At 42.7% G+C, this 13,841-nt stretch overlaps 1 protein-coding gene across 5 annotated transcripts in view; it reads right to left on the bottom strand.

The window, feature by feature from the left end:
* The window catches only part of TPD52L1 (TPD52 like 1), a 95,723-nt gene extending 83,993 nt beyond the window's left edge, over nt 1-11,730 (bottom strand). For 4 of the 5 annotated variants that reach the window (XM_075597237.1, XM_075597238.1, XM_075597239.1 and 1 more), the window contains exon 1: nt 11,562-11,730. In XM_075597237.1, the coding sequence (XP_075453352.1) occupies nt 11,562-11,583 (22 nt within the window). In that variant the 5' untranslated portion in view covers nt 11,584-11,730. The remainder of the gene's footprint in view (nt 1-11,561) is intronic. The other variant, XM_075597240.1, reaches the window with a different exon arrangement.
* Nucleotides 11,731-13,841: the final 2,111 nt, after the last annotated feature.

Below are 13,841 nucleotides of genomic sequence, written 5' to 3'. Positions count from 1 at the left end.
AATGCTGAGAGACACATCTGCAGAAGCTGTGGGATGCAGAGACAGAAGGATTAACAGAAATACATTGCAATCTCCGTCAAAGTAAAAAAATAAAAGAGTAAGGTCTAACCTTATTAAACTTCAATATTAATATCCCGGTGCGTTAATGGTCAAGAAAAACTGGTTATTTGTACCACCTTATTTACGAAAGGTTTAACCCTCGCAGCGATAAGTGTGGGCTAAATTTAATGGCAGGATCGCTAATTAGCATGCCAAGGAGTGTGCGTCACCTAATTACAGATGCAGGTTCATTACATTTAACAATATTACTGCAAATGAGCATGCAAAGAAATAATTAATGACATAATGACCTATTCAAATGCTAAGGCTACCGAGGGAGAATGCTAAAATACATATCAACAATGTTGAACGTATTAATATATTAACTCTTTAGAAACCCAAGTGGCCAGGTAGTCATGGCCAAGTTTAGACTAGTTGGCAACTTGGGCTCTTAAAGGCTTAAAATGTGCACATATAGATGCTCTTTGTGTTTTATTTGTAGGGTGTTTATTGTATATTAACCCCGTTAGTAGCTGAAGGCATTCTTTTTCAATGCTTTGGTGTCCTCAAGCATGAAAGGAGTTAAATTATTGTCTGGCCTACAGTATGACATAGTGTATGGTAGAAACATGTCATATCTCCAACCCCTCCACACACACTGACTAACATAGATTTCCATGAAAATGCTTGTGTGTATCGCTCACGTTATTTTTCTCTGAGTTACCGCTTTTTTGGCGCAGGCAAATGATATTGAATATCTCAACCCATGTATTAAAAATCCTTCTGTAATTAGTAGCCTAAATACAGCAGAATTCGTAAAAATATCGCTGTAATCCCAGTATTTTCTAATGCAGATTTTAACGCAGCAATATCGACGTACAGTAAATCTAGACCTACGTGTGTGACGAGGGCTTTTCATGAATACATTGTATCAATGCTACTGAAATACCTTCATAATGCCGAGTTTTTCTTTAGTGGTGCCTTAAAAAGAGGACTCACCAATTCCCAAAAGGTGGAGGGTTTTTGTCACACTTTTAACCTTTATCATATCTGTTTTACAAAACAATAAACTGTTAAAAGATGTTTCTCAGCAAACAAACACTACTGTACATTGAGCATGAAAGCATAAGGAACCAAATCCTGGAAAATGTCAGAGTGTAGAAAAATGAGTCACAAGATAATGACAGGTAAGGTTCACTACACACAATATGCCTGGGTATTTACAGATTCTGACCCTCCAACTCTACCGATTTGGCTCTCAACTGTAACAGCCTCCAAGAAGTGTACCTGCTTGTATCGGGTTTCCACTGCTGCGACCACAGTCCTTGCTTCATTTCTGAAACCAAGGGCCAATCAGAATCTTCGTCGATGCCCTATGGCTGACTACGCAGCCTCACTACAGTAGTCGCTGAAGATTCTGATTGGCCCCTGGTCGCAGCGAGAAGTGTGCGTGCAGCAGAGGGAAACCGCAATAGTCTCTGTTTTATTCAGGGGCCTACTGAGAGTGCTTTTGTGGGGCAGCACTGCTCTGCACCAGGGTTGTTCTACTAGCACCTTCACAGCAGTAAGTTCAGCCTGGCACTCCAGTGAGTAGTAAGGAGGCTGCAAATAAGGAGTGGCTCACTGAGTAAAGACACTGACTGGCACTGAGTTTGAAGCAAGGGAACCTGGTTCAATTCCCAGTGCCGGCTCCCTGTGACCTTGGGCAAGTCACTTTATCTCCCTGTGCCTCAGGCACCAAAAACATAGATTGTAAGTTCTACGGGGCAGGGACTTGTGCCTGCAAAATGTCTCTGTATGTATATATATATAAAATGTTTTTTCTCACTATTGGTGTGGTTACATTTTAACTAATGTATATGTTTTTCCTATAAAGGGAACAATCATTCTGGAGTATTTTATACTTGTATTTGACATGTTTAATTGGGGTTGCACTCCTCGTCACTGTCTTTTGAGTGATGTTGGGGGTCTTATGAAGCGTGTGGGGGGGTCTGTTGAGGGTGCATTTAAGGGCTTGGGGATATTATATTAATGGTGGGAGTGTATATGAGGAGTGTTCAGTAAATATGAGGGCCATGGTGGCATATACAGGAGGATTGTGGGGTGTAAGAGACGCACGAGTACCTATTTACATCTGGGAAATGTTGGAGGGTATGCAGATTAATTCAGGAAAATATCTAGGTGACTATATTTAAGTGTCCACTGAACATCTTCAGCCTTATTTACAACTAGTCTCATTCGGCTCACAGTTGTTTATAAAGAACTGGAATTATTGGGTCCTTCAACAAATGTAATGATACTTAAAGCAAACACTTGGCTGTTTCTATTTGGCTTCTTTAGAAATAAATGCAGGGTGTGTGTCAATCAAATTCCCTCCCTATCAGAAGACAAATCAATAGTAAGAAGAGGAAAGGGGGTACTTTCCCAGTGCATATCAACACACAAATGGAGTATCTAGAGCAGTGGTGGCCAACTCCAGTCCTCAAGGGCCACCCACAGGTCAGGTTTTAAGGATTTATGACTGATCCACTGATTGAGACACCTATGCTAAAGCAGGGATATCCCTAGTGTCTGTTCGTGGCACTTGAGAACTGGAGTTGGCCACCACTTCTCCAGAGCAGCGGTGCGCAAAGTGGGGGGGGGGTGCCGGATTTGTCTGGGGGGGACACAGGCGGTTGCAGAGGCCCGCGCTCTTCCCTGAGGCATTTAAATTAAATGCCGGAGCATCGCGTGACGCCCCTGCAACTCTAAAACTTACCAGGACTCTGCCGGTGTCACTTGTGTCCATGGTAACGTGGCAGTGACAAATGACGCCACGCGAGGTATGGAGGGGGGCTCAGAACGGAGAGGAGCAGGCAGGTGGGCGCAGCAAAAAGTTTGTGTGCCCCTGCTCTAGAGGAATATACACAAAAGGAGTATTGAGAAGAAATCAAACTGCTCCCAAGATCCAGCTTACAGGAGGGCCCCAGTCATGCGGCGGGTTCCATTCTAAGGACCCGCCGCAAAGCGAAAATCGCCGGCGATTTTCATTATGTGCGCATGCGCAGACCGGCAATGCGCCGTTCTACACATGAGCAACATCGGCAAAAAATAAAAAATCATTCTGCGCATGCGCGACCCCGGACTGGCCCATTTTGCGCATGCGCGACCCCGGACCGGCCCGTTCTGCGCATGCACAGACATGGCGGCCTCCTTCTTGGTACGCCGAGAAGCGGGGCCTTGCTGTACCTTGTTCACAAACTGACTTTAAAAAACTTTTTTGAACCGTATATGGATTCGATTTGTGTAAAAGAAAGGTATAAACTGCCTGTAGCCCTATAAACATTTAATTGGTTCTTTTCAGTCCTAGGAGGGAGGCAATTACTAGCAGAATATGCCATCACATGAATTCTAGAACTCACTCGGACCCCCAGCACTTTATAGACGTTAGAAACAAACCACCCTTAAAAGAGCAATCCAAGCGGCAATTTTTTAATATAGAATTGAAGCAGGGGGTCTTTGGAGCTGAACTCCATTAATTTCAGCTCTGGGGATCCCCCACTTCCGGAGATACTTCTGAAGCAGGTGCCGGTAGCTGCTCCGGCTCAGAAGACAGGGTTAAACGTTTAAAGCTCCCGCATCACATGGGACAATAGGAAGCCGCACCCATGACGGCACGGCTTCCTATTGGTCCGCAGGGCGGGAAATCTCAGACTGACATCATGTAAAATTCTCCCACATGTAAAACCACTTATTATCTTATACAAAAAAAACCCACAACAGGTGATGAGTATGTAACTAAATAAACACTTGGAAACATCAAAAAGCTAAAATAAATAAAACACTAAAAAGGTGCGTAGCCAGTCAGTTCTATTAACTTCACTTACACAAAAGACGCTTGTCACCTCAAGTTAATGTTTCTCATCTCCAAAGGCAGCAGTCCAGGTACTGTTTTGTTTTTAATGAAAGGGGTACGCTTAAAGCGCTTGACAGCTAGTTTAGCCAATCACAATACAACAAAAAGATGCCCTTGGTCATATCCGTGAAAAAACGGAACATGAATCCCTGCGCTTCTCACATGGGGCTAACAATAAATGGGGAAATAAATATACATAGTGAAACCTAAGTCTGTAAGACAAAGGAGATTTTTTGGTTACATCCTTTGATCAAATAATGCCAAGTCTGCTAACCAACGTCAAGGGAGGCTAGTCCCTCCTTTTCAAGGTATGTAATCTCCCAGTAAGGTCCCTGTAAATTCACTTTTCACTTTACTTGCTTACATGTAAGTATCTTCACTGGTATCTAGCAGTTTTTAACTGCACTAAAATGACATAAGCTTATGCTTAGTTTATTAACCCCTTCAGGGTATATTTCACAGAACATTTGTATGCTTTTAGTATAGGGACCTGCTATTGAGACTTACCTTGATGTTAGCAGGCTTGGCATTATTTGATCAAAGGATGTAACCAAAAGTCTCCTTTGTCTTACAGACTTAGGTTTCACTATGTATATTTATTTCCCCATTTATTGTTATCCCAAATGGGAGAAGAGCAGGGATTCACCTTCTGTTTTTTCACATATGTATGGCCAATCCTTTCACCAGCAGCATGCTCCTAAGGCTACGCTTATAGTGACGGCGACGGCGACGTCAGGCTTCGGTCGCTGGAAAAATCAAATTGAGATGACTGCCTTACTATAAGCTCACGCGACGGCAGCAATGCATTTGTTTCGACGCAACGTCGCTGTCCCGGACGCCGGCACTATAAGCGCAGTCTTACACAGAGAAGCACAGTGATTATATATATATATTTGTTTTAAATTACTTGGTCATATCTGCACACAAAACATTATTTCTTATTAGAATCTCTTCCTGAACTGGTATAAAATGGTTATCTTTTAGCTTCTTATTGAATATAACCCCTATACTTCTTGTCACGTTTTTACGTTTAAATCATGTTGTCCAAAAACATCCTTACCCGTCTTACAGTTTTCCTACTGTATGAAACACACAATAACATCAATCATGTTTTGAAGCAGTACTGCCAGCTACTGAAATAGATTGATCTAATGCGTTCCAACAGAGTAGCAAAATTGCACAGGATTGCGACCAGCCAAGTGCCAGTCTGCAGACTATTGGCATTGCATACCTTGGGAGTTACTTGTTAAATAGTTGTCTGTGCTGCTATAAAGCTGTTTTCACAGATTCTATACTTTGCCACCAGGTGAAGAGCAGCATGTTCTGTAAATGGCCCCACTAGCTTCAAAGGGGTTAAAAAAAAGTGTTACAATGTGTCAAATCGGTCTAGCTATAAGGTGTAAAACGCATCCATTTTTGGACCTGCCAAGGTTGAAATTACCAGTAACATCACATACTGTAGCAAAAAACACTTTGGGCAAACGTTGTAAATCATAATGTTATATCAATGTGTACAGAACATATTGACTGTTTTACATAAAAACAGGAAATAAAAGTACATCTGAAGCTTAGTGATTGTTAAACTGTAATTCCTTTCATCACCTAGTTTCTATACATCTGTGTGAAGCCTCTCAATGCCTTCGCGCTCTTTACAAACAGCTATAATATTGCATGCATGCAAAGAAATTAATTAGAACACTGCCTCCTACTCGCTAACTTTTCCTCCGATGTAGAGTAGGCGGAAGCTTTATAGCAAAGAATTTGCCACCTGGAGCTGGGACTGCCATAGATGGATTACTCTATTAAAATGCCTCCTACTGTTCGGGAAACACTGCTGCTTTGAAAGTTTAGAACATGTCAGATACACAAAGCACAATGGCCTGTAAAAATTGGTGTTACAATAAACAGAAATAATGGGTCTATATATCAATGGTAGGACAATTAATGGGGACAAAATGCACCAGATGTATCAAAAAAAACAAAGATCATGGAAAACAATAGTTTTTTCTCTCCCTTTGATACCTGTACATCTGTTTTCTTTTGGTGCGCCAGTTTTGCCGTGTATACATAGACCCCTGTTTAATATGGTGAAAAACGTGGTAACATGCACTTACAGCTGTGGCACAACTTGCTGTCTGCGGAGCCGCGGGTGAAAACGCTTAAAGCTGTTGCACTGGGGAGAGTGCTGCAGTGACATCACTGCCGGGGGTCCATGCTTCCAGATTGGATCCGCCGCGGCACTAATCCTACCAGCACTGGGGCAGCCACGGTCGCGTTCCCGCAGCTTGCCCCATGCCAGAGACAATAAGTTGTGCTACATCTGTACAAATGTATTAACTTCTATTCATGTGAATGGAAATGTGTGCTCATTTGCATGTCATTTCCCAGAATCCCTGGCTGCAGTGGAAGCTCTGTATGCTAAGAGGTAATGGGGAAAAGCAGGTTGCAGACCTGTCTGAGACATGTGAATGTGCTCACAAGTGATATTTGTATTTGCTATTCATGTGAATGGAAGTTAATGCAATGTTACCTGTGTTATACCCAATCACAATATTGAACAGGGGCCATGGACCCCTAATTATTAAACTACTGTATGAGAAACATTATTTCCTAGTATAAAATGTCATCTTTACTCATTTCACTGCCAGTTAAGATTTTTAAACCTCAGATGAGAGCACAGAATGTAACACTTCTAGGTATTCAATGACTTGACATTGCAAACCTGACTGGGCATAATTATGGGTTGTATTACGTTACTAAAGGAAATACTACTGATGACCGCCGATTATGTTGGAACCCCCAATAACAAAGACAATTCTAAAAGTTACTTAATAAAAAAAAAAAGTTTTGCGTATTTAACTCCGGGTAAAAATCTTGAGATTATTAGTTGCTATGAGTGATGAGCATTTCTGGGTCACTAGTGCCTGTTGCCCGTAGCAACATGTTGCAGACCCAGCCAATCAGAGCCTAGGATTCTTTCACTGGCATTCTAAGCACATATAAGGATAGTCCGATGCTAGCAATGCCCAGTATGGTACAGTAAGTTATTCTTGCATATAGAAGAATGCTACATTTCTAATTCTACATATAAAATGGATGACTACATTATTACACCAAAGCATTTGTCTTCATTGCTGGGTAATGATGCCACAGTAAGACACAGGAGCAGAAATGAGAAATTATATATATACATTACTATACGTATATATATATATATATATATATATATATATATATTACTATATATATATATATTATATACGTTACTAATAACGGTTACTGTCCTTATAACATTAGTGGCACAGCCACGCTCTTAATGAGTGGTGTCTCTGTCCCGTCACCGCGTGCCCCACACCGTGTCCATATACTAAATACTGTAGTTATTTAGGCTCAGTCCTTTGGCCACTCCACTTAGTGTCCCCAAGGAGTGTTCCCTAAGGCGGGATCAGCGCCTGTTGACCGGTGTTGGTGCACTTGTGGTAAATACCTTCCGGTCACTGCGGTGACCGGCAACAGCTTCAAAAAGGATCCGTCGATCCAACGCTTTGCATCCGGATGTCACGGTGCTCAGCTACCTGGTCCCAGATGACTGCAGCAACCGCAACTCTGTACTTTGTCCCTTCTGATATACAGTAATGGGGAACGTCGCTACAACTATAGGGCGTCCCTACAGCAACTTTACTCTACAGTGGCTCAGGGATACTCGTAGGGCCTGTGGGGAAGAGCTGTCCTATGCAGGCGGGTCACTGACCCCCTGCACTCACACTACCTCCTCCTTCGCCGTCCGGTTCCCTCTGCCTAGCGTGGCCTCTCCCCCACGCTTCCCTTTCCTCCTCCCGTGATTCTAACCCCCTGATTGGTTCCCAGACATCAGGTGACTGTGCTAGAGCTCATAGGAGTTGTAGTCCACCAACGGAGCCTTTCCCTTATTGGCCCGTCGTTTGCGCGCTTGCATTGCGCATGCGCGACCTCTCTGCTCTGTCAGTGCCCTCTGAAGGTTGCGCAATAAACATGGCGGCGCCCTATACTATCGGGCCGCCGTGGAACCCCACACCACTCTATCCGGCATTGCAGCACATACAGTAGGTGCCTAACACACACACCCCTACATATATTTAAAAGAATATAAATAATGAGTTATAGTTAATTGTGACTTTTACATGTCATCATTGTTAAATTCACGATGTCGCAAAAATTGCACCCAGTGTGCCTGTACTATCACGAGCAAACCAACAGTTTTAACAGTAATAATCTCATTAACATGCAAAGATCGCATCATTTAGTTTGATAATGTTTTTCCCCCAACTTTTTTTTCCCTTTATATGTTAATTTTATTACAACTTCATTATTTCATTGATTTGTATATCAACGATGATGCATTGCAATTTCACCAAACACTTCCATGTCAAATTACATACAGTACATGTAGCTGCGGTTTCTTTTCTAAAATAATGTGTGGGCAGAAGGTTTAGCACTGAAGAGATAAAGAGATTAAAACTTTATTCGCAATCTCACAAGGCATTATTCTGAAAAGAATAAAGATTACACAAAGGTACATTCACTACTGGACAGGATTGTAACACATGAAGAATGCTTCTCTCAAACAAGCCAGGAATTAAATATTGATATATATGTAGACGTAGCTGGTTTTGGGCTATTAGTCTGCCCTCCTCCTGGCAGTAATCCCTAGCAAGGGTAGGTTTGCCAAGGAGTAATCATGGGTTTTCCCCACACCTTGCAGCTCAGTGAGTCAGAGAAAGTAGTGCAATCAGGCCTGGTGTCCAATCAGGGACAAGGGGCTGGTTCTTATTGGAACTGACTTAAGGAGCTGCACTTCCTCAATTTAGCCAGTTGCCTCTACCACTGAGAAAGGCTAGTCTATCCAACCCAGTTGTGCAGGGCTCCACTTACTGAGGCCCTCCCTGCAGGGAGTGGTGGAAGACTATTCCCCTTACCCTACCAGATGATAAGGGAAGAGCAAGGACTGCTCCTGGTGGCAGTGGCCGGAGGTGTAGGTCCAGGGACATCCTATGGGTGAAGACCCTGCTGCTGAGAATTGATTGCGTTGTATGCTAAACACTGTCTTTGATTGGGGTGAGAGTAACAAGAATAAAGAACACCTGTTTTCACTTACTCCTTGCCTGAGACTGAAATCTATCAGGAAGGAGAAGAGATAAGTTCTCCTGCAGAGATTTCTCCTCACATCTCTGGCGGCTGCAAGAGATGGAACAGGGCTACACACATATATACATATATGTACATACATACATACATACATATGGCAGCCCAACTACATTCTCTCATCTGCTACATATTTTTGCAGCCGGGGACTATTGTAAATAGAACCATAGAATCAGCCCCTCAGACAAAATAGACCGACAAGCAGGCTGAATGTCAGTTTCAATGCTTAAAACAAACAAATAGCTAATTTTTAAAGGAACCAAATGTTTTGCTTTAAAGGAGCAATCCAACAGGGCCATTTATATTTTGGGGGGGGGTGTTTATTTAAATTATTTTGTTAACATAGGATTGAAGCAGGGAGTCTCCGGAGCTGAACCCCATTAATTTCAGCTCTACGGCCCCCCTGCTTCCGGGAAAACTTACCTCCATGGTTTGTGCCGGTACCCACTCGGGGACGGCTAGCAGGGATTACGAAATGGCAGCTATTCAAAGACCCCACAACCTGCTGGCCAATAGGAAGCTGTGACGTCACCCGGTGCGGATTCCTATTGGCCCACGTGATGTAGGAGCTTTAAACTTGCAGGAGATGCCAGCACCCCCTACCGAGGTAAGTATCTTCGGAAGCAGGGGGTCCCCAGAGCTGAACTTAATGAGATTCAGCTGCGGAGACCCGCGCTTCAATCCTAAATTATTCATTTTAAAATGGTTTATTTTAGACTGTCTATTTGAGGGGCTTATTCTATGGGATCTATTTACAAAAGTCTCTCGGCTGCAAAACCAGTGCAAAAAAAACAAACAGGCATATTCATCAAAGAAAAGGAATCCCAGTGATCGCAATGGCAGTTTTTCCTTTGATAAATCTGGTGCAATTCTTTAGCACAGACCTTGCCCTAGTTTTGTAGCCTGGAGGCTTCACTAAATAATATGGGCAATATGTGCTCAAGCTGCCAATCAGGTAGCTTTCAGGCTACATATAAGATATATATACATATAAGATATATATATATATATATATATATATATATATATATAATCATCCCTTTAGTTCCCATGTCCCAGACCCATGATGACATCATTATAATTATGCATTATCCTTCCGGAGACCAAACAAGAGATGGGAGAGGTGAGGCCACATTATCGGCAGAAGCGGGTTTTCTACTCCGCACACAGTTGCATAACACAAAAGGGAGACTTTGGTCGGATTACCATTGGAACAATGAAATACTAAAACATATTTACATATATTTAGTATAGTAGATTTAAGAATAACCCAGCGATTGAATCTCTTAAACATACTATATAGATACTGTACATACAGAAAGTGGTGCTAGGTGGGACAGCATGTTTAAGTGCTAATGGTGGATACGCTGGCACACTATTTCACAAGACCTCCAAAATATCAACGTGCAAATAAGACCAATCTAAAACACAACAGATCTCAGCTACTGTTACATTCACTGCCAAGTAAAGAATATTAACCAAGTACAAATTGCAACGGACGTATATCATCTAAAAAAGAACTGAAAAAAACCCCCTTCATAATCCATACTGGCAAACACGTATAGGGCTCTATTTATCAAAGTTTGTCACCAACACAACTGGTGCAAAACATTGCACCAAATTTATCAACGAAAAGGAATCCCACAGAAAACAATTGGGTTATTTCTTTCGATAAATCTGTTTTGTTTTTTTACTGTTTTTTTTTCTCACCATTTTTGCAGCTGGGAGACCTACCAAATCACTAGGAAATGTATACATCCTAGAATATATGCTTTGATACCCCAAAAATGCTTCATGCAACTGGTTCAAGACAGTGGCACAGTATGTACACTATTGTGCACACTCAGGCAGTGACACTACTGTCATCTGTATTATTAAATAAAAGAACAAGCAGGGATAAAATTAATACATTTAACAAAGGTTACCAAACTAGCACAGGGAATTGCAATTTAATCAGGGTTCGTTTTATACTAAATAATATTGTGTACAGTGACAGTGAATTAGCAATGAAACCCTGGACATGCTTTCAACCACAATGTTTATTGCTAAGTATCTTTCCTGGTAAAATTTGTGTTGTACATTGGCCACAAAATATGCAAAAGCTGTCACCTGCCAAGTAATATCACACACATCCATACTAAAAGTTTGTGACATAAACACATGCTAGGAGAGATTTAATAGAGTGACACACCGGTTATTCTACACATCCAAGGTGATCATTTGTACATTATGAATACACAGTGGCAATCTGCAACATGTACATGGGACAAGCAGTGGAACAAATTACTTATTTCAAAACCACATGCATAAAAGGTGCAAGTGATATCAGACACCTGTGTAGACAAGTGACGACACAAATGAGTTATGTCACTACTCACTTGCACTACCCGGCATGCTAAGTTTGACACAAACAATGACCGTGAATATATGCACAACACTGACTGACCTGGCTGCCCCTTGTTCTCCATGCTGTGTGTGTCACAGGGCTGAGTTGGGCTGTGTGTGTGTCAGAGTACAGCACCCAGGGCTGGTTACAGTATCTTAGTACTAGGCACTGAGCTCTGAATGTGAGCACCGAGCTCTCATCTCTCCCCCTCCCACTCCTGCCTGTGCCAACTCCACCTCTCTCTCCCCTGACATCACAACATGTAGTGTTTGCTAAGCCTCCAACCGTGAGGATTAACCTCCTCAATGCTGGAAGGGGCCCGGCTGCACTGCACACCACGAGTACAAAAAAGGAGCATCATTTATTAAAGTTGCAGCATATTTATCACATTTAAATATGCTTCAACGGGCATTTGTTTGTTAATAATAATAGCATGTTCTTGTATAGCGCTGCTAGTTATACGTAGCGCTTTACAGAGACATTTTGCAGGCACAGGTCCCTGCCCCGTGGAGCTTACAATCTATGTTTTTTTGGTGCCTGAGATACAGGAGATAAAGTGATTTGCCCAAGGTCACAAGGAGCCGACACCGGGAATTGAACCAGGCTCCCCTGCTTCAAACTCTCAGTGCCAGTCAGTGTCTTTTACTCACTGAGCCACTCCCTCTCCCATGTTATACTGTAAATATGGTGTAGTAACAATGTACCCGTTTTGCAGCTGGGAGAATTTGATAAGTGTCCCCCAGAGTGTGGAAATCGAAGCATTTCTTATTGTAGTCTGTAATGGTTATTTACTTAATGAGATTACTTTAATAGTACCTCTGCCACATTTCAAAAGATATATGTTATGGTGCACTACAGTTCAACTCATTTTTTTACCAATATGATGCCTACAAGTAATCATACAAGTTAATAGTAAATACTTATTTTCCAAAATCCTGTATCTTTATTGTGATATCCTACACCAGTGATTTGCAACCTTTTCATCGTTTAAGTACCCTAAAATGATATTGTGAAATTCTGGGGAACCCCAACCCTCTCTAATAGCGCGTCTCAGATCAGATGCATTGTAAGTAACCCCAACTCTCTCTAATAGCGAGTCTGAGATCAGATGCATTGTAAATTCTTCTGTATTTGGTACAGTTTTATAATGACCTGGAAATTGCAGGGAACCCCTGTTGAAATACACCGTCCTACACTTTATTCTGGAGCATTCTGCATTACTGAAATGTGTTAATACTCACCATGTCCCCCCTTCTTTTCTGATGGTTAAAAACTATTGAAGATAAAAAATGAAAAAATATATATATTAACATAAAGTATTAACTACATTATAGCTGGAGAAACATTGAAAGCACAATAACATATAGACCAGGATATGAAAATTTGAACACGAAAACAGGTATAATACCATTTTTGTACTAAGGGGGTCAGCAGCATTTTGCAGCTGTTTCCAGCACTAAATGGTGTTTTCTCTTTTATAGTGATTTTTAATACCTTACACTGTAGCTTTTAGTTAGGGATTTAGATCGTAGCTCATTCATTTATTTGTGTGAAGCCATGCCATCAGGGGCTACTAGTTTGCTTCCCTCCTGGCAGTAAACCCTGGTACAATCAGGTTGCCAGTAGTTGATATGGGGTTTTCACCCTTCTTGGTACTGCACTTGAGTGACAGCGGAAGGCGGTGACATCAGGCCTGGGCATGACCAATCATGAGACAGACCTGGTGCACTCCTCATGGATGTACTTAAGGGCAGGCACCACCCAAATTTAGCAGTGTCTCTACCCACTTGAGAGGGGCAGGTCACACAGTAGAGAGGTGTTAGAAATCCGATTTCTCAGCGCCGTCCACACAACACAAAGACAACCCTCAGGGAGACTCAAGGTGAGCAGCGCAACCCCCTCCTACCTGCCTCCACATCCGCGGGCCGCCAGCTCCTCCGTCGCCGCAGGGTCGCTCCCCTCAGCGGTCCCGCCACTCCCCCTCCTTCTCAGTGGGAGGCGCGGTCCCTCCGTCCCGCGCGCTCACGGGCGTCCTCCTCCAACACTGGTCGCGTGCACACGCAACTTACAGAGCACGCGCCCAGCATCTGTTCTTCAGCTTCCCCTCCTGCAGTAAGTCTCCGCCCCCGTACACCGCGTGGGCGCACTCACAGTACTACCAGTGCTCACCTGGGTTGTATCAGCCGCACCAATCCTGAAAGGCTCCCTGCATTCCTCCTGATCCGCCCCCATCCCTGATTGGTCAGGCCAGCCTTATCAGGCATCTCTGAGCCCTCACTCATCGCTCGACATAGTTTCTGTATGGAAGTTGCTTGGTGTTCTCTTGGTGATTCTACAGAT

Source organism: Ascaphus truei, chromosome 4 (genome assembly GCF_040206685.1).
Source record: "Ascaphus truei isolate aAscTru1 chromosome 4, aAscTru1.hap1, whole genome shotgun sequence".
Taxonomy (NCBI): domain Eukaryota; kingdom Metazoa; phylum Chordata; class Amphibia; order Anura; family Ascaphidae; genus Ascaphus; species Ascaphus truei.
The sequence above is the reverse complement of the archived record's forward strand: the minus strand, read 5'-3'. Positions and strand labels throughout refer to the sequence as shown.